At 44.4% G+C, this 25,022-nt stretch overlaps 1 protein-coding gene across 5 annotated transcripts in view; it reads right to left on the bottom strand.

Moving 5' to 3' along the window:
• ARHGAP17 (Rho GTPase activating protein 17) overlaps positions 1–25,022 on the bottom strand; it is a 103,945-nt gene that overhangs the window by 23,105 nt on the left and 55,818 nt on the right. For 4 of the 5 annotated variants that reach the window (XR_003508670.1, XM_027527327.1, XM_027527329.1 and 1 more), the window contains exons 7-17: positions 22,296–22,407; positions 18,737–18,805; positions 18,495–18,576; positions 13,714–13,841; positions 12,828–12,939; positions 12,199–12,280; positions 9,607–9,687; positions 7,474–7,587; positions 4,963–5,054; positions 2,578–2,737; positions 97–330 (exon numbers count right to left, since the gene is read on the bottom strand). Coding sequence is in view for 4 of the 5 variants with exons in the window: in XM_027527327.1 (XP_027383128.1) it covers positions 97–330; positions 2,578–2,737; positions 4,963–5,054; positions 7,474–7,587; positions 9,607–9,687; positions 12,199–12,280; positions 12,828–12,939; positions 13,714–13,841; positions 18,495–18,576; positions 18,737–18,805; positions 22,296–22,407 (1,266 nt within the window). In the remaining variant the exon portion in view is untranslated. The remainder of the gene's footprint in view (positions 1–96; positions 331–2,577; positions 2,738–4,962; positions 5,055–7,473; positions 7,588–9,606; positions 9,688–12,198; positions 12,281–12,827; positions 12,940–13,713; positions 13,842–18,494; positions 18,577–18,736; positions 18,806–22,295; positions 22,408–25,022) is intronic. The other variant, XM_027527331.1, reaches the window with a different exon arrangement.

Below are 25,022 nucleotides of genomic sequence, written 5' to 3'. Positions count from 1 at the left end.
TGATCCTTGGGACATGGAGGCCATGCCCGCAGGCCAGCACCTGCAAGAAGGCTGGGGTGTCTGGCACCCACTGCCAGCAGAAGCTGGCCTCCTTACCTGCTGTCGCCCGGGCTGGGCCCCTGCTCCAGAATGCCTGCAGAGGAGGGGCCAGTCCCACCCCCTGTGCTGCTCTCGGCCCTAGAGCTCTGAGGAGGGGGCTCTGGGCCCGCCGGAGCCAAGGTGCTGCCATCTGTGGGCGGGAGTGGTGGCTGGAAAGCAGGGGATACGTGCTTTCTATTTAGGGTGCCACCCCGCCGGTGGGCCTGGAAGTCCATAAGCTTCACACCAAAGCTACACAGAGAGAAGAAAAGTGAGCAACACACCATGCGAGCCAACCACTGACACAGACGCCCGTCGGTCCCCGCGTGTTAAACCCCACACGCGGGGACAGCCACCCCAGTTGCCCAGCATGCAATGAAGCAGCAAGGACCAGATGAATGGTCGCTCCTGTTACTCAGGCACGGAGTAACAGGGCTCTAAATCTGGACCTGGTACTGACCAACGTCCTTTCTGAAAGTGGGTGTGAGCAGCTGAAAGCAAACACGCAGGCCTCATCCTGAATGAGCGCCATCATAACAGCGTGTTTATTTCCATAGTTTATTTCCACGAGGCCATCACCTGGAATCTGTGTGTTTCCCCATCAAGGTGGAAGCTGAGTGCAGAAGTGCCACCAGCAGCAAAGTCAGACAGCCTTACGTCACCTCTTAAGCTGAGATGTAGAAACTTAGGTCTGCTGCTGCTGCTAAGTCGCTTTAGTCGTGTCGGACTCTGTGCGACCCCATACACGGCAGTCCACCAGGCTCCCCTGTCCCTGGGATTCTCCAGGCAAGAACACTGGAGTGGGTTGCCATTTCCTTCTCCAATGCATGAAAGATTAAAGTGAAAGTGAAGTCGCTCAGTCAAGTCTGACTCTTAGCGACCCCATGGACTGCAGCCCACCAGGCTCCTCCATCCATGGGATTTTCCAGGCAAGAGTACTGGAGTGGGGTGCCATTGCCTTCTCCAACTTAGGTCTATGCGTATGCAAAGAATATATCCAAAAGGACGCGCTGTTTGTTGTTTAGCTGCTAAGTCATGTCCGACTCTTTTGCGACCCCATGGACTGTGGCCCACCAGGTTCCTCTGTGCATGGGATTCTCCAGACAAGAATACTGGAGTGGGTTGCCATTTCCTACTCCAAGGGATCTTTCTGACCCCACATCTCCTGTGTCTCTTGCATTGGCAGGCAGATTCTTTATCACTGAGCCACCAGGGAAGCCCAGAAATGATGGTAAATATGCAAAGAATATATCTGAGCAGATGTGTAGGACTGGAAAAATAGTTGCTCTGGGAAAGGAGATGGTGGTTGGACGATAGGTTAGAAGGAAGATTCACTTTCTACTGAAGCCACTGGTGTATGAACTTTAACCCTTTTGGCCAGTTCAAAAGATTAGAAAGGTATATGGCTGCCTGAGCTTGTGGTTACTGAGTCAGCTGGTGGGGAGAATCCATCCAGGAAGATGGCTGGGAACTCTTTAGCATGTGCTAAGTAGACCCTAACACTGCAGTCTGTAACTTCAGATACACAAAGGCTAATTCTGTGAAGGACAGTTTGTCATCAGGGAGCTCTTCTGCGTGTGTGAATGTGGGTTCAGAGGAGTGAAGCTTCTGCACATCATAAATGTGGCCTCCAGAGTGACGGAACAGAAGAGTAAAGCCTTTTCCTTTGCTATGGGTTTTAAAAACAAAGAAACAACAAAAAGGCAAAACAAAAAAACAGACCTCACTTTAAGAGCGGGCAGTTAGAATAAGAGCTTGTTGTTTAGTTTTCATGTAAAACTATTTCCAGTAAGATTATTGCATGTACATGAGAAAAGCACGCGACTCCTAACTCAGCGTTACTGGTAAACACAGTAGCATTTCAGCATACATGTTGGACAGATTGGCATCTGAAGGCAAAAACCACAAATAGTCTTAATAACGTTTGAAAATCCCACAGATCACCCAAGGAGCCTAGTATAGAGACTAGTACTGCCTCTTACTAAGTCCGACGCAGTTTTTTTTCTTCCAGAACTGGCAAAAACTGAGGCTCCTATGGTTGGCATCCAGTGAGGAACCAAGTTATACCAAAAACGTGTGTCTTTAGACACCAGCTCACACAGATCACCATGAGAGGTGGGTTGTTCTCATATTCACTCCTGGACAGACATCCTCAATATTTAACTCTTTTTTTTCTTTTTCTCCAATCAAGTACATTTAGTAACATTTAGTAACATGTGTGTGATGCTACTGTGTAGGGCTCATCACAGACCACCAAGCAAAGCTTGGATGCGCCAGGTACGAGTGTTAACTGGTGGCTACACACCTCCTGTCGGGACGGATTAATGTTTGCAACGAACTAGAGCCGAGTTCCTGAAACTGTCTGGACTCTGACAGGCCTGGGTGCTCACTGAGTCGCTCCCGAGGGACAGGTCCCCTGAGGCAGGACCAGGGACCATGGGTCGCTGCCTCTCCCTGTGCCAGCTCCCACCACCGTGAAGATCATAGCTCTGAACGCACCTCTCCTTCTTCACCAGGTCCCCCTCCATCACCGCCATGCTGGCAGGCCGCTTCCTCTCCAGGGTCCCCGAGTCGACAGGGTCGTTTCCAGTGTGGGATGAGTGATTGGAATTTGGGGTGGTGAGAGGTACGAACGCTTCTGACACGTTGAATTCCACCTCTGCCGGAAGAAAAAGAAGTGTGTACGTGAGACACAGCGCACAGGGGCCAAGAGAGCTGGAGGACACCCCACTGGGACAGGAGACTCCTCTCGTCCACGAGCCCTCACTATTTCACAAGGGGAAGCCCCAGGCACCTCATCTTCTTAAGGACAGTTTCCCAAACCAAGGTAGGGGGGTAAGGTAAGAAAACTAGAGCTAAGGGAGGGGTATGATTCAGCATCCAAGTTACACAACTCCCCCACTTTCTCTTTTCTTAAAAAAAAAAAAAGAAAACATGGAATATGGAAGAGGATACTGAGCATGGATGACTACTTATTGGAAGCAGAAAAAACTAAGATATTTACAGCTTGATATTAAATAGATAAAAAGGGCGGTATCAACTTCATACTGTCTATAGCAGGTTCTGAAGACTCGTTTTCTCAAAAGAAATCTTGGCTCTCAAAAGCGTGATCAGGGAGCCTGGGGTGCTGCAGTCCGCGGGGTTGCAAAGAGTCGGACACGACTGAGCGATTCAACTTATTGAAAAGCATGATGCTAAATGAAAGAAGCCAGATACAAAAGACTACACTCCATACTCTTATTTATATAAAAATGTTTAAAAGACAGACTGTAGACACGGAAAGCAGATGAGTGATGGCCACCGGCTGAATGATAGGCATGACTGAAAAGGGTCATGAAAGAACTCTCTGGGATGATGGAAACACTCTATATAAATCGTTGTGGCAGGTACACACTGGATGTATTTGTTAAAAATCATTACACTGTACAGTCAGTTGTTAATTTATGCAAATTGCACCTCAATGAACACTGACCCCCTCCAAAAAAAAAAAGGAAACCCTGGGCAGAATGCCAATTATCACCTATCCATCACACATTCACTATGCATCCTTACATGAGTGGGGTGTGATTCTGGATGGTGGGAACTCAGGGGAAGAGACAGATGAGAAGAAAGATGACTATGAGGAAAAAAGACAGAGGAGAAGAGCTGTGCTTGACCAGGCTTCAAGGAGCTTACACTCCAGAGGATGACAGCCGGGCTGCTCTGGGCAAAGCTGGGGCGGAAGGGCCAGACTCCCAACCAGTACCCGAAAGGGGGCCCTGCACCCCTGAGGATCCCTGCATGTCAGTGTCACCTCTTCTACAGAGCCATCCCTGGCCCTTTGTGCCTGACACCTGAGTCTGTCAAATCCTCCCTCCACCTTCCTTCAAAGGTGTCATGTGTTAGAGTTTCTCTGACGATCAGGTCTCCTTTTCCAAGGAAGACAGCACATCTCACCAGCAAACATGCACCTAGCGAGTACTCAGCACACACTGGCTGAATGGATGACTCCATGTGCCGTGAAACAAAGTGAAATACCCAACAGTGAGGCTACTACTGTGTGAAAACAGGAATGCCAAGGGTCTAAAAAGAAGCATGAAAAAGTAAAGGCAATGTGATGGGATTACTTATGCATTTGCTTCCTTAAAAAGATTGTTTATACATAGAATTCTCATATAGCTCAGCAATGCCACTCCTGGATATGTACCCAAAATAACTCAAATCTGGGAATTAAACAGATACTCCTATACCGATGTTTAGAGCGGCCAATTACCAATAGTCAAAAAGGTGCAAACAGCCTAAACGCCCACCAATCGGCTAACAGATAAACAAAATGCTGTTTATACATACAAGGAATATTATTCAGATTTTTAAAACGGAATGAAATTCTGACACATGCTACAACATGGATGAATGACCCTTGAAATTGTTATGCTAAATGAAACAGGCCAGACACACAGGCTTAAACATTCTATGATTCTACTTATAGGACATGCATAGAACAGGCAAATTCACAGAGACAGAAAGTTCAGTTGCTCAGTTGTGTCCAACTCTTTGTGACCCCAGGGACTGTAGCACGCCAGGCTTCCCTGTCCATCACCAACTCCCAGAGACAGAAAGCAGGACAGTATTAACAGTTACAGAGACTGAGGGGCAGAGATAATGTACACTTATCGTTCAGTGGGCAGGGTTTCAGTTTGGAATGATGAAGAAGCTTTGGAAATAGATGATGGTGGTGGCACAACACTGGGAATGCAGTTAACCCTCTGAATTGTACACTTAAAACGGTAATTTCATATTATGTGTATTTTACCGCAATGAAAACTTCAAAGATAAACAACAAAGAAAGACTGTTTATACTACTGTTGTGTATCAGTGTGTCGATGAAATTGGAGCGGCAGTCACCTTCGGGGAAGAACCAGTTGGCGTGCTGGATGATGGGTTCGATGACCGCAACCACGTGGACGGATGTGGCAGCTGCCATCTCAGCGAGCGTTCTGCAAAGGAAGTAGACAAAGTTAAACCACCTCCCCAGGTCAGCTTCTAATTTCTGCAGGTTGAGTCAGGGCAATTCAATTATATTGAAAGGATAAAACATTTAAGTACAAAGGCAAAAATGAGATCCATCAGGCTCTGGCCAAGGAGTGTGGCAGTGATCACCCAGGAAGAAAAATTACCCTAACTTGGCCGTCACTCCTTAGTCTGTGCTAACAAGTATGACGTAAGTCAGTCCCCAATGATGTCTCAGAATGCTGGTTTTCAGTTGTTTGGGGACAGGCCTGCATTTTCCCACTCCATACTCTTGCCTGTGGGAGTCACACTGTCTAAGACCCCGGATCACATATACAATGGTGATCATGGCTATGATGCAGCCAAGCGTATGCAGTGTTTCGGGGTGTCTCTTATCACACAGAAGACCTGGGCTCTGCGTTTACACATGTTAACTAAGGTTGTCACATACAGATGTGGACTGGTCCCAAGGTGTGTGTTCAGAAGTTGACAGTGTCTGAATGCCAGGGCTCACAAGAAAGAAAATAAAGAAGAATTGTTGTCCCTGCAGTTAAGGAGCTCACATCCAGTCCAGAGTCAGAACACAGGATGGCAGACGGGCTGCAAGGGCCTGACATTTACTGGGCACCAACCATGCTCAGAGCCTCAGATTCTTCACTGCACTTAATTTTTACAGCATCATGACTGTTCTGAGGTTTTTCATATAAAGGAGGACACAGATCTCTGACAGACTGGATCCCACATCCGACTGTCCCAAACCTACTTCCTCCCTCCTTTTATCACTAGAACCTGTCTTTCCACTGGGAAGAATACTTTTGCTCTGATTTCCAACCATGTGAAAGTTCTAGCTCCTTTCAAATTCCAGATTAGTTGGAATCTGAATCCAAATTCTGCTTGAAAATCACCCTCCCCTCTGGTTCATGCTTCCCTTCCACCCACCTGGATTCTGATTCTCCTGCCTTAGAACCTCAGCACGGGGGAGGAACGATTCACTGGTATTCTTGGCCAATCTTTCTTTTTGAGGAGATATTGTTTACCTATTGATTTCAAGACCTTTTTATGTATCTGGATATTTTTAGAGGAACTCCCTTCCCATTTGCGAATTGCTATTTATTTAAGGAGCTTTTTGACTTATCTGTTTCCTAAACTGCTTTTATGCTTATAAAATCCTCTTACATTATATGCTCAAAGCTAATAAATATTTACCTGACGCATTTATGTTTATTTACTTATTTTTTTTTAACTTGCTATGTTTATAACATCACTCTTTATAATTACCTCTTTGGTCTACCTTGGAATTTATTTGCTGTAGGATACGATTCACTATGTAGTTAGCCTTTATATTCACTTATCTTTTGCTTTATAACGTTGGATCTTTGTAAATAATTTTATAAATACTTTCCAAAACAAGAGTGGGCATAACACAAGGAAATGGATGAATTAAAGATAGAAAAAATTTGATTCAGAAAGTCCTTATATTTTTTGAATGGTAACTTGAACCATTCATGATTTTACAAAGCTGAAGAGAAGTGAGGGGAGGCAGGGAAGAGTGGTAAAAGCTAAGGACAGATCCTGTGGGCCCCACCACTTCCCTGCTGTGCAATAAGCAAATTATTTGTCCTGTCTAAGCCTCAGCATCCTCATCTGTAAAAATGAGGACAGATCACTGATTTCAAAAGGTTATGTGGCAGATGTCAACATGAGTGGTTTCCTGGACGCTTCCTAGTTGACCTCTTAGATACCTCTCCTCCAGTCAATCTACAGTTCTCAGAGCCAACAAATAATCTTTCTAAATCCAATTTGCTCAAGTGATTCTTCTGCTGAGAAATCTTGATGCCCTCTTCCCAGCATGACCCATAAAATAAGTTGCTAACATCTCAGCAAGATGCATGAGGCCCTTCATAAAGTGGCTCCACAAATTTCACCCACAGCCTCATGACCCCTGTGCTCAAGCTATATGAGACCACATGATGCACCCCACCCCTCATCCCCAAACACAGAGACCAGGGCCTTTTTATGCCCTCTGTGCCACGGCTCATTCAGGTCCTACCCATGGAAAACCGCTCATCCATCATCAGTCAAGTGCCGTCTCCTCCTGAATGACTCAGCCCAAGCTGTGTTCCTCCTTCATAACGTCTATGATGCACAGATGTGTGTGTGGAGCTTATCACTGCACGATCACCGTTCACCTGCCTGGCTGCCCAGGACTGGGGTCCTTGGAGGACAGGGACAAAGTCTCTTACACCTTTGTGTGACCAGCGTGTGGGACAGGACCCAGCGCATAGTAAGGTCTGAGAAAGTCGGCTATCAGGGAAATATCGACTTCAGAAGTGAATTTCATGTCTACCCTTCGCATCAGGTGGAAAGCAGAACTTAGATAATAGGATACAGGGAACGGTTACTCACCCTTCATTTTTGGCCCATAACAAGTTAGGGCCTAACACGATTGCAATGTTGCTGGGGGTCATTTTATTAATGTCGCTGGTCTGAGCAAGCTTCGCAAGGAACTTGATTAAATACCTACGGAACAAAAGAGAGAAGAAAAGCATCTACTCTGAAATACTTGGAGGAGCAGTACCTTCCTGCCCATGGGGTGCTCAACCCCAGATCCCACAGATGCTAACTGCAGGGTGTGACTTAACCCAAAGCTGCCTTGGGTTAAGTGTGTTTTCTTTTTTTTTTGTTATTGAAGTAACCTTTATTGTCCCATTCTTTGTGACCCCATGGACTAGCCCGCCAAGCTCCTCTGTCCATGGAATTCTCTAGGCAAGAATACTGGAGTGGGTTGCCATTTCATTCTCCATAAGTACATGTTCTTTGTTCCAGGGAATAGATAGTTCAGAGCTTGGAATGGGAAAACAGCTCAAATGCAAACCTCAATGATTCAATCTCTATGTGCTATATATTTCTAATCTGTTTTTCCTTTATGACCTGAAATAAAGGACCTCTCTACCCTGAAATAGATTACAATTTGATTAACAGTGGGGTCAATATATTCTTAATGTGAACATAATTTCTTTTTTACAAACATGATTTTAAAAATACAAGTATAGGTTTATTGCTTAAAAGAAACTGTATATGAGAATGCTTTAGGCCCTAATTATGAAAATGTCCAATTTATCATATACTCTCAGGTACAAAAATAGCACTATAAAAGCAAAAAATTAAGCACAAACCCAACTATTTACCAAGAGGGGGCTGATTAAATAAATCATAGCATATCCATACAGTAGAGTACTATGTAGCCATAAAAATGTATTACACACTGATATGGACAGACCTCCAGGACGTGCATTATAGCAAAGAAGGCAAGGAGAAGAATGATGTACCTAATATACAGTGCCATTTGGTTTAAAAAAAAAAAGTGAAAGGTGTGACAGAAACGTTTGTAGATATGTATGTAGACATATATATATGTATATATATTTGATTCTACATCTATCAACTCTTGCTGAGAGGATATACAAGAAACTGAAAACACGAGTTGTTTCTCAGGAGAGGAAGTAGGTGGCTGAGAGACAAGAAGAGGAAAGAGATTTTTTCCATTGTACATCTTTGAATTTTGAACCATGGAAATGTCCTCCCTAGTCAAAAAACAATTAGTAAAAATTATAATGAGTAAGTTAAACAAAATAAAAGCTCAGATCCCAAACTACCAAGCACTGTAATTTAGTTTCCACCATAAGACACTGAAGAAAGAGTACCTGCAATTACAAGCTGGGTGTGTTAAACAAATCAAATAAGGGATTATAAATTTAACACATTCATAAGGCATGGTTGATAGCTAAGATATTAAAATATTTAGATTTCAAAATATTAGCTAAATATTAGAATATTTAGCTTTAGCTTAGTAACAGGATCTAAGACTGAAATTAAAGGTCAGGTGACATACCAGAACTTTCACCAGTAAAGTATCTGTCATTTCAGATCATATCTTCTTACAAAGTTTTCTTTGGTTTTAAACAACTTTATTACCTCAGGCTACCTTTTTTACCCTCTCTCTGTGCTTCTTCAAAGTTACATTTTAAGTCAAAGAGAAAACTGAAGTTAAATACTAGAAATTTATTCCATGGCAAATTTTCCTACAAACACAGCCATCCCACAAACTAATACATAATCTCCATTTCTTGAAGTTTTATTGAGCAGGATGATTTGTACACTGCTTAAATTATGTAGCATATGTGAAACACATTACAGAAAGGACAACTATTGTTGAATTTTTGCCTTTTAGATATTGGACAATTTGGACTCCAAATCCAACATACTGTCGATCAAACTTTTCATAAGAATTTTTCCCCAACAGCTGCAGTGATGAGATGGTCAGGAGACGTACCTGTCGATGGCAGACATGATGCCCGTGCTCCAGACACATCACAGTAATATATATCAAGCCCCACTCCCAGCAACCCCGAGTTACCCTCCAGAGCATTTTTTTGATTGTGCCAAACATGCTTGAATCCAGTGGCCTCTCCGCTGCGGATTAAACCTTTCTTCATTGCAGCTCGGTGGCTTAATTTGCAGAATGCCAATCATACATACCTAAAGTTAACAAAATTTTGTGGTGGCAACTTCTGACATGTTCTCCATAAATCCTGAAGTTTTTTGTCTTGATCCTGTACGCTGAGAAAAAAAATTATTTATAACCGTTTATTAACACTCATTTTAGGAATACCTGTGTTCATTTGCTATATTAGCAGCGATGCCCCCACTGACAGAGAAAGCACAGTTGGAAAACAGCACAGCAATTTCTAGTGGTTCAGATTCGGCACTTTTCACTGCCGTGGCCCAGGTTCAATCCCTAGTCAGGGACCTGAGATTCCGCAAGCTGTGTGGCACAGCCAAGATTAAAAAAAGAATTAAAGGGGCTTCCCTGGTGGTCAAGTGGTTAAGACTCTGAGCTTCCAATGCATGGGGCAGCGGTGGGGGTGTGCAAGATCGATTCTTGGTTGGGGAACTAGGATCCAACATGCTAGGTGGTGTAGCCAAAAAATAAAAAATTAAATTAAAAAAATTTTTAATTAGAAAGCACAGATTTTGGAAAGAAACGAATATGGAGTCAAATACTAACTAACATATGCTGAGCAGTTAGTCAACCTCATTAAGACTCAATTTCCTAAAGTGCCAAACTGGGGATAAGAATGTTAATTCTGCCAAGTGACTGTGAGCTTTCAGAGACAGAACAATGAGAAACCACCTAGATCAACGTTTGGCACACAGGAGGCATTCTGAAAATTCTATCTAGACAATGTGTATATTCCTGTACAGCGTCCGGGGCTCAGGTCTGTTGTCCCAAGGGTGGCCCAGCAGCAGATAAGCGGGCCAAGCTCCTAGCACCCCAATCCCCAGGGCTCTCCCTGTGCTCAGTACTGCCCAAAGGCTCCGGGCCAAGAAGCCCTTTCTGTTTTGAAGCAATTACAGGAATTCTCCTGCTGCAGAGTTTCAATGTGTGAGCTTTCACAGACCCAAAAAGGGTTAGATCAGAGCCCGCAGGGCAAGAATCAACTCTGCCCACCAGCAAGAGAGGGCGTTAGAAGTTGCTCACGCAACACACCTTCGGACTTAAAACCTCCTCGACAGCTGAACCAGCCTGGAGAGCTGTGGGTAGGGGTTAAACACAATGACAACTCTAGAGGCCAGTGAATGTGTCACTGGGAGGGGATGACATTTCTCAAGTATAGAATCAACACACCAGTAGACAGATTCCCTCTTTTACCACTTATTTCCTCACAGGGACAAATCTGGGAATCTCAGAACAGAGAGAAAAGTCAAGGCCTAGGAAGAGGGAAGGAGCCCACCCAGTACGAGACTCCAGAACCCCTGACCTGACACTGCTCGGTGGGTTCCCCCAGCCCCACACATGTGCGTACCCAGAGCAGGCAGTGCCCCGTGCTGCTTCCAAGGACACAACTGGCCTAAGAGGTCACTCTTACTTTAAAATCCTGACTGTCTGCCAGGGAGAAAGCCTTGTGCCACAGCTGCACAGAAAAGCTCACGGACTTCCCTGGTGGTCCAGTGGTTAATAACTTGCCTTCCAGTGCAGGGGATATGGATTCGATCCCTGGTCAGGGCACTAAGACCCCACATGCTGCAACTAAGACCTGATACAACCAAAAATAACTAAATATTTAAAGAAAAAAAAAGTCAACACCATAAAAAAAAAAAAAAAGCCCAAATGCCTGGTTCAACTGATGATGAATGACTCATCAGAACACATGGCTTATTTCTAATCACTGCTCGTTTGATGGGAACAGGTGAGTATTTGAAGATGCAGGGAGGGGAGAGGAGGGGAGGGGAGGTATATTCCCCTCCCCTTATAGGTGAGGAATTAGGCATTCTGAGAGGAGGCGAGTCAATTGGGAGGGACACGTTGACCAGGAGGCGGCCAGGAAGAAGCCTCTAGAACTTTTGCAATGAGTTCTGCCTTGCCTAAAACCAACTACTCCTGGACAGATAGAAGCCGGGGTTGGAGGGGAAGAGATAAACAGCAGGGACTCAGGCTCCGGGGCAGAGTTCTGGGTGTGGATTCCAAGCTCTGTCAGTTAAGTGACACCAGTCTTTCGTAAGCCTCCGTTTCCTCATCTGAACAGTGAGGATAACAGCCATTTCTGCCTTTCATGTTATTAATTATCGGCTGCAGGAATTCACGGGCATAAAGATTAGTACAGTACTTAGCCTGCAGTAAATGCTCAGTAAGCATCAACTGTTGTTACTGATTACGTCAACATTATATTATTGCACAGCTGAGTTCCCACACAGCTCAAAATACCTTATTTTAATGTTGTTTTGTGGTCCCCAAGAGTAAGGTGATTTACAAACAAGACAGAGTATTACATTGTTTTCTTTAACTTTTAAAATTCGGTGTTCTTTACATACACACTACCATATGTAAAATAGACAGCCAGTGGGAATTTGCTGTATGACTCAGGGAGTTCAAACCGGTGCTCTGTGGCAACCTAGAGGGGTGGGATGGGGTGGGAGGTGGGAGGGAGGGTCAAGAGGGAGGGGACATGTATACCTATAGCTGATTCCTGTTGATGTATGGCAGAAGCCAACACAATATTATACAGCATTATCCTTCAGTTAAAAGTAAATCAATTAAGAAAAAAACAACTTGGTGTTCTTTACACTTACCTCGCAACCTGTGTCCATTCTTCATACAGATTAAAAGTCATCAAAGGTTCAGGCAGCTCCCGTAAATAGGACTTCAAAGCACCTGAAATTAGTAACACCCTCTTTGAGTGTGACAAGGGGCAAGGCTGGGACTCTTAGGATATATTATTTTGCAAATTCAAATGACCTCAATTATAACCACTCACAATACATAGAACAAATTATGAACTGGCAGGAGTGGTTAGAGAATGAAATATTCACAAGACGATTTCTGTCCCATGTAAAATATATTGAGAGATCAATAGAAAGTAAAATTAGCTTCAAAGTCAAATTAATAGGCATCATTTCTCTGCGCAGATGGAGATTTGGGGGTAAAAGAAAGGAAGAGAATACAAGCATGCCTCCAAACATTTGGATTATAAGCTTCTTTCACCTTTACTTAATAATCAGGAAAATAAAACAAAACCCCCAAAACAGGAACAGAAAAGATACGTATGTGTAAGTACGCACACTTTTGAGTTTTGTCATTTCAGTTTTGTCACTTAAATCTATTAAGGAGACCATTTCAGTTTCATCTGTTACTTAAACTTAATGTTGAACGTTCAGCTGATGCTATGTCACCTCGAGGCGTCTTCTTCCACGGAGCTCACCTGCTACGGCGTGGGGGTCAGAGTAGAACTCATCCAGGTGAGAAGTAGAACAGTCTAGAGCAGCTTTCAGTTTCTTTAACTTGGAGGCCCCAGCCCCAATTCGGAAAAGGCCCTAAAGACAACGCAAAGCCATTAGTATCACCTCCTGTATATACAGCACCTGGAACTCTGCTCGAGGTTATGCGGCAGCCTGGAGGAGACAGGAGTTTGGGGGAGAATGGATACACGTATCTGTACAGCTGAGTCCCCTCACTGTTCACCTGAGACTACCACAATGTTGTTCATCAGCTATTTGCTTTTGTTGTCCAGTTGCTAAGTTGTGTCCAGCTCTTTGCGACCCCATGGACTCTAGCCTGCTAGGCTTCTCTGTCCATGGACTTTCCCAGGCAAGGACACAGGGGTGGGTTGTCATCCCCTCCTCCAGGGGATCTTCCTGACCAAGGGATGGAACACTACGCCTCCTGCATTGGCAGGTGGGTTTTGTTTTTTAACCACTAGCGCCACCTGGGGTAAGGATTTCATAAAATAAAAGTATGTAAATACCACCCTCCCCCACCTCACAGAGTACTACACAAATGTAAGCATCTTGCTATTGGAAACCAAAGCTCACATAAGCTCTGGTTCAGTAGTACATCATGAAATTCACTTCCACAAATCATGACCACAGTATAAAATGAAATAATCAAATGGGGCCAAAAGAAAAAAAAAAAAAGGCAGAGTGTACTGCAGGTAGGCAAGGTAAATATTGCTCTGTGAAAGCTCTCTTTCATTCCATGTCTACAGAAGGTAACATGGACAGGGTTTCAGTGTGAAATGTGGTCACAGTGAACGCGGTTCAAGAGTCACTGGTCCGGGGAGACCGGCCTGGGACGGCGGGGCCCCTCACCTCCTCCTTCATGCCCGTCTCCAGCAGGAGCATCACGCAGGCCTCGATGGGCAGTGCGATCTCGCGGCCGCTCCGCTTCAGGTGTTCTTCCAAAGGCGTCCCAAAGGCGGGCTTCTCCGCCCACTTATCTAGAGCAGCAAACTGTCCAGTGAGACACTCGACCACCTCGTGGGCGTCACCAAGTTATTTCCTCCCCCAGACTACCAGGAGGGATTTTTCTTTTTTTCTTTAGCAGCCTGTAGCTGAGGCTTTGGGAAAGGGGGAAACGTGTCCTCTTTGCTCGTGTCCTTTCCTGTTTACATATGTGCCAGGCTGGGAAGGTGGCCTGTGGAGCAGAGCCCAACACGCCATGGTGCCCGACGTAAGATGCCCAGCGGAAGCTGCAATGGGGCATCTGGCCCAACATGCACCCGAGATGGGTGGGCTGCCTTGGGCCAAAACCAATGGCCTGTCTGAGCACAGAGGTTCCACTGAGAAGAAACTGACCTAGCCGTGCAGGGCAGCACTGGTTTTCTATCCGGAGGACAAGAAATTGACTCCTTCCATTGAAAAAGGAAGTAATTTCTTAAAGATGTAAACACCAGCCAAGTATTACTAAACAGGACTGGAGAGGGCCACCATAAACTCCTACCCCCAGACCTGCAGCACCTCTTGGTGCCAGACCCCCAGACTGCCCAGGATTCTGAGTGGAGAGAACGCAGCCCCCACAAGGCAGCTTAGGCTGGAGGCTGTGCCGACAGCAGCAAAGCAACGCTGTGTATTATTTTCCGGTCATATGCGCTGCTTCATTCCACGAGAGAGGTGAGGCGGCTTAGCAGAAAGACAAACGAGAGAGCGGGCACACAGAAACAGGCATTTACGACGGGGATGCCCAAGGGAGACTAGGAACTGGTGGTGGGACCCGGGCTGCCTGGGGGCCCGTGGAGACCCAGTACTGATGGAGATGCATGCAGAAGCCAAAGAGAGCAAGTCGGCTGGTGGGAGGGACTCCACCGGGACACGTGGTTCAGGAAGGGTTCCTCTCGGCATGTGGACACGTGTCCTTCAGCCACTTTGCTATTCGAATCTTGAATGCCAGATGGGCAGTGTTACCCCAGCATGGCTCTGACACTGCTCCACATGTGATGGCAGGAGGGGCCCACTGCAAGAAAGAAAGGGAAATCCCACGAACCCGGAGACCTGGGCACTCCTGGGAAGTCAGAGGTCAAAGGCTGCTTTTCTTTGGTGGAAAGAGCAAGTAGGGTACAAGAAATCGACTCCTTCAGTTGAAAAAGGAAATAATTTCTTAAATATGTAAACACAAGCCTAGCATTATCATACAGGACTGGAAAGGGCCAACATAAATTCCTACCCTAGGACCTTAAAGGACAGGGTGAGGGGGCGGAGGGCAGTGGCCACTCTCAGAACTGTCAGGAGGCCCCTCGCCCCTGCTGAGGGCCCCAGCCCTGGTCCATGGAACTCTGAACACAACCCGCACCCAGGGGCCTGGCCCTTCTCAGAAGACAGAGCTCTGGGACAGTCCACTCAAAGGCCAGATCTTACCTCAAACACTTCATCCCTTTATTTAAAGCAATGATTCTCAACACAGGCAGAAGAGGGCCAGCTGACCTTCCCCTGAGGGGGTGGGGGACACATCAGAATCACCCAGGGACTTCTGAAAATGATTCCTGCCATCACCTCCCTGTGCCTGACCCTGTGATGCTGAGGGGCCGGCACACTCCAGACCCTGGCCGGAACTTTCAGGTCAACACTGGACAGGGTGTCTCACCCCCACGTTGGTATAACGTTGGCAGAGGATGGGTGTGAGAGCCCTTGGCTTAGAGACCACTCTGGAGGCAGACTTTACCACCAGGGCTGCCCCCACAACAACAGACCCCTCAAGTGACAGATCTGCAGTGCTGGGTCAGAGTTCACCCCCCAGCCCCACTCCCCAGGACGAGAGCAATCAGAATGTGAAGAGAGCACAAGACACACATGTAAACAGACAACAGAAATTAACAAGATGAGACGTGTTTGCTAAGTCACTGCAGAAAATGGTATAGACGAGGGTCGCAAACATGACTGTGCAGGGGCACCGTAGGAGCTCCATCCAGTGGGGAGCATGTGTGTGGTCTGTCCCAAGGCAGCAGCCACTCCTGGGAGCTGGACCCGTGTCACTGTGCGGGAAAGCACGTCCAGCATCACCAGACGCTCTGAACTTCCAAGACAAGCCAGAGATTAGGACTGTTAGGGTTTTTAAGTGATGGCAATTAGTTTAAAAAAAAATTTTTTTTTAAATGAGAAACGGCTGTTTGCGACTTCTGGTGTAGACCATAAACGCTAGAGCGATTTGGGAGACGCAAGTGTTCACTGTTGGCTTCAGTTGTCAGAGAAGGCTTCTCAAGGAAGGGAGCTTGGTGAAAGTCTTAGAAGATGGATAGGAATTAAGTAGACCAGGAGGACTTGGGCTGAGAAGAGAGCAGGGATCTTGAGTCTGGGAACGGACACTTTCGTCCACACCCTTGCTCTAGGTGATGGGGTCGTGAGTGGGAATGGAGAGGAGGCATCAGAAAGGAAGGAAAAGAGGGCTCTGAGGTTTGAAACCTGGATTGTCTGAAGGAAAGGAGGTCCTAAGGAGCCCAGGTGGAGGAAAGGTCAGCTGGTGTGGGAGAGCATCAGTTTGCTGCTTGAGATATGCTGAGTTTAAGACAACAGCCAGTCATCGCCTGAAACTGAGGCTGTGTGGATGAAGATGCGGGTGAGAGTGGAGGCCTGGAAAGAAAAGCTGGGGAAGACGGGAGGCAGAAGAACACAGGAGCAAGAACTGGATCGCAGAAAAGGCTCAATTTCTGATGTGGAGAAAACACAGCCCCAACAGTGGTGGAAAACACAAAATGAGTGGGGGAACCGGCAAAGAAGAGCCCATTCAAGCCACGTCGCATGCCAGAATCTGACGATCCAGAATCACTGACCCAATGGGGCTTGCAGTGCCTTTTGTCTTCCAGTTTTGGTTTTAATCGTAAAGTGATTGGAAGTGGAAATCAGACCACAAAGCACACGGGTGGGAAGGTGGTTAGAAAATTGAGGTGGTCAATAGAAACGAGTCATTTGAAGAGCCTCCCAGAAAAACCAAGGAGAATGTGATGAAAGGAGCCTCCATGCTGAGGACAAGCAGGTACTGAACAAAGGTCAGACGACCAGAGTGGAAGACCAGGGCGCTGGGTGGGAGGTTGAGCTTTTTGCCTACCATAAGGACACTCTGAGTCTTTCTAGAAATAGAGAAGAAGGAAGAGGAAGACAGAACTAAGATAAAAGGCAGACTGGAGGCAGAGGTGGAAGGGGCTGAACTGCAAGGCTTGGGCGAAGGCAGCAGCCTCAGAAAGAGAGAAAGAATCTCATTTCTTTCGACGGCTGCTCCCGCCACATGCCGGCTTGTCCCTCCTAAAACGCCTGCCTGCCCCTGCCCATTCCCCATGACTTTCTGACATGCTTCTCCAGGGAAAAGAGCCTTGGGTAAAAATAGAACAGGAGCTTTTCAAAAGCGGGGAGTGGAGCTGCTAAAGAAATTTATTTTTTGTGTCCTTTAGCCAACCCTTCCAGACTAGGCTTCAAAGGCTAAGATGGTGAAGTTTACTATTTTGTCCTGTGTAGGGCACTGAGCATAGGAGGTATCCCATAACTACAGGCTCTTGGCGCTCTGACCTTGGCCAGCAAGAGCTGGCCCCTTGCAAGGCTGAGTGTTCGCCGGCTGCTTCATTCCTCTGCACTGTGACTCAACCCCATTACCCAAGAGTTAGGAGATGGGATCAGATGGGAGATGGGCTAGAGAGTCAGGCAAGACACAGAATTTTCTAATTCTGAAATCTAACAACTCTCAGGCACAAAGACTATCTGTTGGGATTGCCTACTATTAATATTTAGGAGAGAGGAGTGGTATTCTTGAGGGGCCAGTGTGTGAGCACAGCCACACCCACGCACACATGTGTATGTTTCACAATCATGGAGTTGTCACACTCAGCGCCTGGCTTAATCCTCTTTCAGCTCAAGACCAAGGCTTCTGTCGGGGGCATTTAAGTTCCAAATGTCAGGACCATACCTTAAGGCAATGCATGTAACATGTCTAAAGGGGACAGCAGTGTCTGATCATCTACTGATCTCTGCTGGGAGATGCTCTGATAGCAAATCAGAGAGGATTAGAATCAAAACTAAGCATCAAGGGAAAGTTTGGACTGCTCGTAACTCAAGGGTAGGATCAGCAATGTGCCTGAACACGGTGGGCAAAGTGAGTGCTGATGAGAACAAGATCTGAAGGAGATGGTCACGTTCTCATGACCCGATCACACTGATTACATGCCTAATGCTGCGGTATCAGGTACTGGCTTCTAAAATTTCTTTTGGGAAGCCCCCAACTTTTTTCCTAGAGTGTATGCTCCTGGAATCCCAGAGCCAGAATAACGCCCTATGGAACAAGTAACTGATTTGGGAGAAGGTAATTAGAGACTAGAAGGTTTTGAGCCTGTTTAGAAGACAGAAGAACAGGCGCTCCCCCAAAGGGTGCAGCTTTCTCTTCAACTGAAGGTTTCAGAAGAACTGCGAATGCTCCGTTAGTATGTTAATTTGGGCTTGGAAGAAAGTAGAGAATGCAGCAAGGGAAGATGAAAGTGTGCTGGGGAACAGTGTCCGCCGAGGCAGAGCAGCTTTGTCCAGAGGAAACGCATGCAAAGGAGCTGGGTGAAGAAGAACAGAGGCGGAAGTGGCAGAGGCGAGAAGGAGGCGTCAGGCCAGCACGCAGGTTACGTTACCTTGATGGGCTCGCAACTCGGGAAGGGCCTTTTCTAAGACTGCTAATGCTTTTCTATGGTAATCTGCTTGAGCTTCTAATAACTGAGAACAGACCCACATTCAAAAACAAAAGTAACGTTAGCATTGGATGGACATACACACAATGGCTGAGCAAAACCAAAAATGACATCTTTTGCAAAAAAAAGCTAAAATGACTCAACTTTTACAGTGCTTTCATGTCTCGCCAGGGCAAAGTGCTTACCGTAATAAAGAATTTGCCGTACTCCCCTTCTTTGGCCATAAAGTTGTACATGTCCGCTGCAAGTTGATCCTGGGTAAGTGGAAGAGGAGATGTGTCATTGAAGAAAAGAGAAGTGAAAGCAAATAGCATCTGAGAATTGATATCCATGAACTCCAAGAGCAAAACGTGATGAAACAGCCACAGACTAAATGTCCATCAACTGATTGGTATACTCATACATAGGGATGATGAAAAGAATAAGCAAGCTTATTATGGCCTGATCTTATTAGGTATGGCCTGATAATAAACCTCTAAGGTTTATTATCAAAATGCCTTGTTAAGATATGAAACAGAACATTACTTCTGGGATAGTATGTTACTACCAGTGTAAAAGAGGGAGAGGAAAGATTTTTACCACCATGTTTGTATAAAAATACCTCTAGGAAAAAAAGCAAGAGGGTTTGCTTAATAACAGGGGTTACCTGTTGGGAGCAGTGGGAACTAGGAGGAGAAGGACAAGGGTGGAAGGAAGACTTTATACTGTTTTATACTTTTGATATTTGAATTAATGTACAACAGACTGGTTCAAAATTGGGAAAGGAATTCGTCAAGGCTGTATATTGTCAACCTGTTTATTTAATTTATATGCAGAGTACATAATGCGGAATGTTGAGATGGATGACTCACAAGCTGGAATCAAGATTGCTGGGAGAAATATCAATAACCTCAGAGAAATATCAATAATAATGCAGGTGATACCACCTTAATGGCAGAAAGTGAAGAGAAACTAAAGAGTTGCTTGATGAGGGTGAAAGAGAATGAAAAATCTGGCCTAAAACTCAACATTTAAAAAACTAAGATCATGGCATCTGATCCCATCGTTTCATGGCAAACAGATGGGGGAAAAGTGGAAACAGTGACAGATTTTATTTTCTTGGGCTCTAAAATCACTGCAGATGGTGACTACAACCATGAAATTAAAAGAATTCATGGAATTCTTGAAAGAAAAGCTATGATAAACCCAGACAGCATATTAAAAAGCAGAGACATTACTTTGCCAACAAAGGTCTGCATAGTCAAAGCTGTGGTTTTTCCATTAGTCATGTACAGATGTAAGACCTGGGCCATAAAGAAGGCGAGAACCAAAGAATCGATACTTTTGAACTATGGAGCTGGACAAGACTCTTGAGAGTCCCTTGGACAGCAAGGAGATCCAATCAGTCAATACTAAAGGAAATCAACCCTGAATAATATTGGAAGAACTGATGCTGAAGCTGAAGCTCCAATACTTTGGCCACCTGATGTGAAGAGCCAACTCACTGGAAGAGAAGACAGGAGAAGGGGGTGACAGAAGATGAGATGGTTGGATGGCATCACCGACTCAATGGATATGAGTTTGAGGGAAACTCTGGGAGACAGTGAAGGACAGGGAAGCCTGGTGTGCTGCAGTCCATGGGGTCGCAAAGAGTTGGACACAACTTAGTGACTGAACAACAACTAAATGAATTACTTACATAAAAATTAAATAATTTGTTTAAAACTGATAAGTTGGGCAATTGGATATACCCATATTTCAAAATTTCATATACATATGTATAGAATTTCATATATATTCTTTTTTTTAGTGTACTACTTTCTGTTTTGGATAGGGTTCTAGATCTGGGAGAGTAAAACATTTCCCTGAGAGTTCTCAAATACAGATCTACTTTCATGAGGCTTTGGAGTTTGAGTTGATTATACGTATGGTCTAGAAATCCTTAAGATGAGAAAGTTTAGTTTAAAATTGCCCTGGACTGGCAATACTCTCTGGGAGACTGACTCCTAATTCCAAGAAGGCCCACAGATAAAGTTCCTCTTAAAATAAGCTCATGATACAAAACTGCAGAACAGTCCACCATAAAGGAGAAACAGTCTACCATAAAGGAAACTCTCCCAGAAAATTTAAGAAAACAAAATGAACAAAGACTTAAGCATACATAAATGACTGAAAACATTAAAAAAGAATAATGCAATATCAAAAAGGGCAGGCTTGAAGAATTAGAACTTTAAAATGAAAAATATAGTCAGTGGAACTCAAAACTCGATGTTAATTAAACATCAGATCATACACAGTGAAAGAGAGAATCAGTGAACCAGAACTTAGATCTTAGGAAACTACCTTATGGTAGGTAGCTTCATAGTAGGTAAGATAGTTTCCTAACTATCTTAGGGAACTAGAAGTTAACATAAAGAGAGGAGGAGAAAATATTTTCATATGTTTTCACCATTTGACTTTTCCACAAGCCATGGTGTGGAAGTTCAGAGAAGAGACATCAGCCCATAATGCACCAGTTCAGACACCCAAAATGAAAGTGAAAGTGAAGTTGTGTCTGACTCTTTGGACTGTAGACCCATGGACTGTAGCCCACTAAGCTCCTCTGTCCATGGGATTCTCCAGGCAAGAATACTGGAGTGGGTTGCCATTTCCTTCTCCAAACTGCTAGTCAAATTTATATCCAATAAGGAGCCAGCAGCTGAGAGCTAGATTAGACCAGATATGAATGACAATGGCAAAGCTACAACTCTCTGAACAAGAAAAAGCCAATGTGAGACTTTTACCAGAAGCATTTGTGTGGTTACCATCTTTTTAAATGCAAAGGCTATGGCATGACTTCAGTATTAATTCTTACCCACTGTACTATTTTCAACAAGTCGTTTTGCTGCAAATTGTCCAAAGTTTCCTATCTTGAAAAGTGAATTATAGCGTAACCTGAATAAACCAAACTATCCAGTCCTAATGCCAGTTTTGGAAAATGGTGAATAATAAGAGGAGGAAAAGTTTCAGGCCATGATTCTAAGAGTCACCAAAGACTTGTTTCTTTACCACCTCAAATAACATTTGGAATAAACATCTATTTTCGTAGATAAATGCATAGAGAATAAGATCACTTAACCACCTAGCCTGGAATTTAATTTATGAGATACAAATTTTATATTTCTCCCCAAGTGAGAAACCAATTGTCCTAGCAACATCTTAAAACTAATCCTTCCCTTTCTTATGGACATATTATGACCCCATTACTATATATCCAACCCTTAAACATAATAGCATTCATTCTAGAAAATCTATACGATTCTGTTGTTGTGCTTGCTCTGCATTATTTTAATGTCTATAACTTTTATGATATGTTTTTCTATAGTTTTCTCCCTTTATCTCCCCCCATTCTTTATTTTATTTATTTTAGTTGGAGGACAATTGCTTTACAATGTTGTATTAGTTTCTGCCATACATCAACATGAATCAGCCATAGGTATACCTATTAAAATCTTTGTTTTAAATAAGCTTAGACATTTTAATCAAGTTTTGTAAAAAAAAAATCCTACTTGAATTTTTAAAATAATGTTCTGATTATAAAGCAATGTAGAGCCTTGGAAAACAAAGAAGGAAGAAGAAAATAGAAACCACCTTGAACATCATTCAGGGAATTCTAATAGGAATTATAGAAGACATTAAATAATTTGCAATATTTGACCTTTCATCCATCACTTGCAAAAACCAAAAGACTGATTTAAGTACACATTCATTAGGGAATTTTCCTACCTTGCACTGTTCTACTTTATTTCCAGCTTCATCCATCTCTTCCTTTAGGGTATCTATTTTTGATGGAAGCCCCTGAAAGTTGGTTCCTGAAGATTTGTGAGCCTGGTTCCACCTGCAGAAGCACAGGGGTAGGTATTATCTGAGAATCCACTCTATATACGCAATCTTATGGAGTCAAGGATCTAACAGAGACAGATTCCTTTCCCAAAACTGATTCTACCTGGGACAGGTGTCAGTACGTAGGATGCCAGCTTCTCTGGAGTTTATCCTCTAAGAAAGGAAAGTGAAAGTGACACAGCCTTCCCGCCGGGACCGGACTCTCATAGTGCTGGGAGGAGCTGTCTGCTCCGAGCGGAACTGACACGTCTTGTCTCACGCAAGCCCCACTGCTGGAGATCAGTCCATGGAACTTCTTCCTCTAGAGTTCAATCTTGGGATCGTTGCCATGAAACACCCCCTTGTGCTCTTTGATCTAGAATGTTCCCTGTGCCACTGGGGGTCAGCTGCTGCTCTTCAGGACCCCTTATAACACTGCCAACAACTGTCCTGACTTGTGACTACTTTTAGCAAGTGAAAGCCAGAACTTCAATCACGGAACTAGTAATCGATAGCAGTGAAAGCACTTTAAGAATTAAAATCACTTGTAAGGATTAATATTCCAAAGACAACAGCTACAGCAAATCTGAAACATAATGTGGAATGTTTACATTCCTTTCACAGAAAGTCAAAAGGACTCCCTTCCCCCAAATTATACAGCAATAGTCATGGCAGGGGGGCGGTGCATAGGGAATAACACTCTAAAACAACTTCTCTTTGGTTTTCAAGTGTGTTTTGACTTCTTTTTAAATATGGACATACCTGCTATTGTGGAAAGTTCTAGCACTTCAAATTTAAACATGGATGTTATATGGATGCAGATGAGAACCCATGTTAGCAACTTATCAAGCTTCCCAGATGACTGCATTGCCCTCAAAAGGCTCTGCTCCACTCTTTCATGCTCCTGATATGCTGCACTCCTCCACAACAAGGCTTCAGTAAATCTGCTGAAGCAAAGCTGGCAATGGAAAAAGCACTGACTTTGAAGTCTGATGGGCTCAAGTCTAAAGGTCAGCTCTGCCTTCATGAGCTGTGTGACCTTGGGCAATGGTCTAACCTCTCTGTGCCTCAGGTTGTCTCATCTGCAAAACTAAGAAAACAAATACCGTTTGCACGGCAGAACTGTCCTAAGCAACGAAGGAGAGAACAAACATATATGTATATGCGTGTGCACGTGATGGAGTCCCACTTGATATTAGCTGCTACCATTTTCCTCCAGGGGAAAACGACAGGAATAAGTAAAAGTAACAAGGAAATATTCATCTATTTCAGTTTCTCTGATCATTACATGAACAGAGCCATGAACGCAGGATGAAGAATCAGTGTTGAAATCTCCTATGGGATATGTGTGTTGCAGATGTAAATTCCGGGCAGGTAGGCATCTACAATATTGCTCAACCAACTCCAGCAAGAAGGACTCATAGCTTTGTTTAATTAACCATAAAAACATTCTTCCTTTTCTTCAGCAAAATCTACCACTGGGCAGCCTGCACTGCCCGATCCTGGTTCTGGCCACAAGATTCTAATCCCACATACACAGATGGCAAGATGATGATGGACTTTGCATTCAGAATCCTAGCCCTGCTGTTCACTGTGTCTCAGGGCCAAAGCGAGTCACAGACACGCCATGTGCAGGTGCCTCCTGTCTCCGCAATACAAGTCTCCTCTCAAAGTAGGAGATATCACAGAACCTCCTAACCCCCGTCCCCCGACAACCCTCACTGAAGGGTCTCTGCATTTAGCAGCAGCAGCAGAGTCTGATTCACAGTAAAGACCTACTTCATGTCTGTTGAAAACATGAACAGGCAAACTGATAGGGATTGGTGGGAGAATCGAAGAACTGACGTACCACATATGTGTATCTGGCACACGGCAAGCACCCGGGTAGGTGGTGGCAATTACCATTTTCACCACATGTTAATTCCTAGATGTCTCTTTTATCATCTCAACATTTATTATATCAGGATGTGTCTTACCAATTGATTTGTACATTTAATACAGTGGTGTTTCTATTTCATTTCCCTCTTGAAATCAGGTATTAAATCAGTCGTGCATCTGACACTCAATGACATCTTAGAAACAAGGAAACGCAGCCCTGTTACAGACTTTCTCAATCTGCGATAAAAGCATCTGACACATAGAAAGTCAGTAAATGGTGGCTGTGTCTCCATTTATTTGCCAAACAGAAATAACCACATCTATTTCACAAGAGCACAATGACGACTATTAACAAAGCAGGGCTCAGCAAAGCCACCTGTTTTGCAAATAAAGTTTTATTCAAACACAGCCTTGCTCATGCATTTATACAATGCCCAGGGCTACTTTTATGCTACAACAGCAGAGCTGAGTAGCCGGAACAGGGAGCATCCGGGCGGCAAAGCTGAAAACATTTATCTGGCCTTTTACAGAAAAAGCTTGTCAATCCCTGTATCGATACAAATGCCCTTACGGAAGGAGCTGAGGCTGGAGCCCGGAGCGCTAACAGACAGGTCACTTGACATCAGCCCTCTGGGATGGTTACTTGGTTTTACTTAGTTCCTCCCTGTTGAGCACAGCATTTCTTTCTTTCTATTTTTGAGTTAATAATATTGTATTTTGAATTATTTTCCCAGCTTTTCTGAATGTATCGCA

The sequence above is a fragment of the Bos indicus x Bos taurus genome, chromosome 25 (assembly GCF_003369695.1).
Source record: "Bos indicus x Bos taurus breed Angus x Brahman F1 hybrid chromosome 25, Bos_hybrid_MaternalHap_v2.0, whole genome shotgun sequence".
In the NCBI taxonomy this organism is placed as follows: Eukaryota; Metazoa; Chordata; class Mammalia; order Artiodactyla; family Bovidae; genus Bos; species Bos indicus x Bos taurus.
The sequence above is the reverse complement of the archived record's forward strand: the minus strand, read 5'-3'. Positions and strand labels throughout refer to the sequence as shown.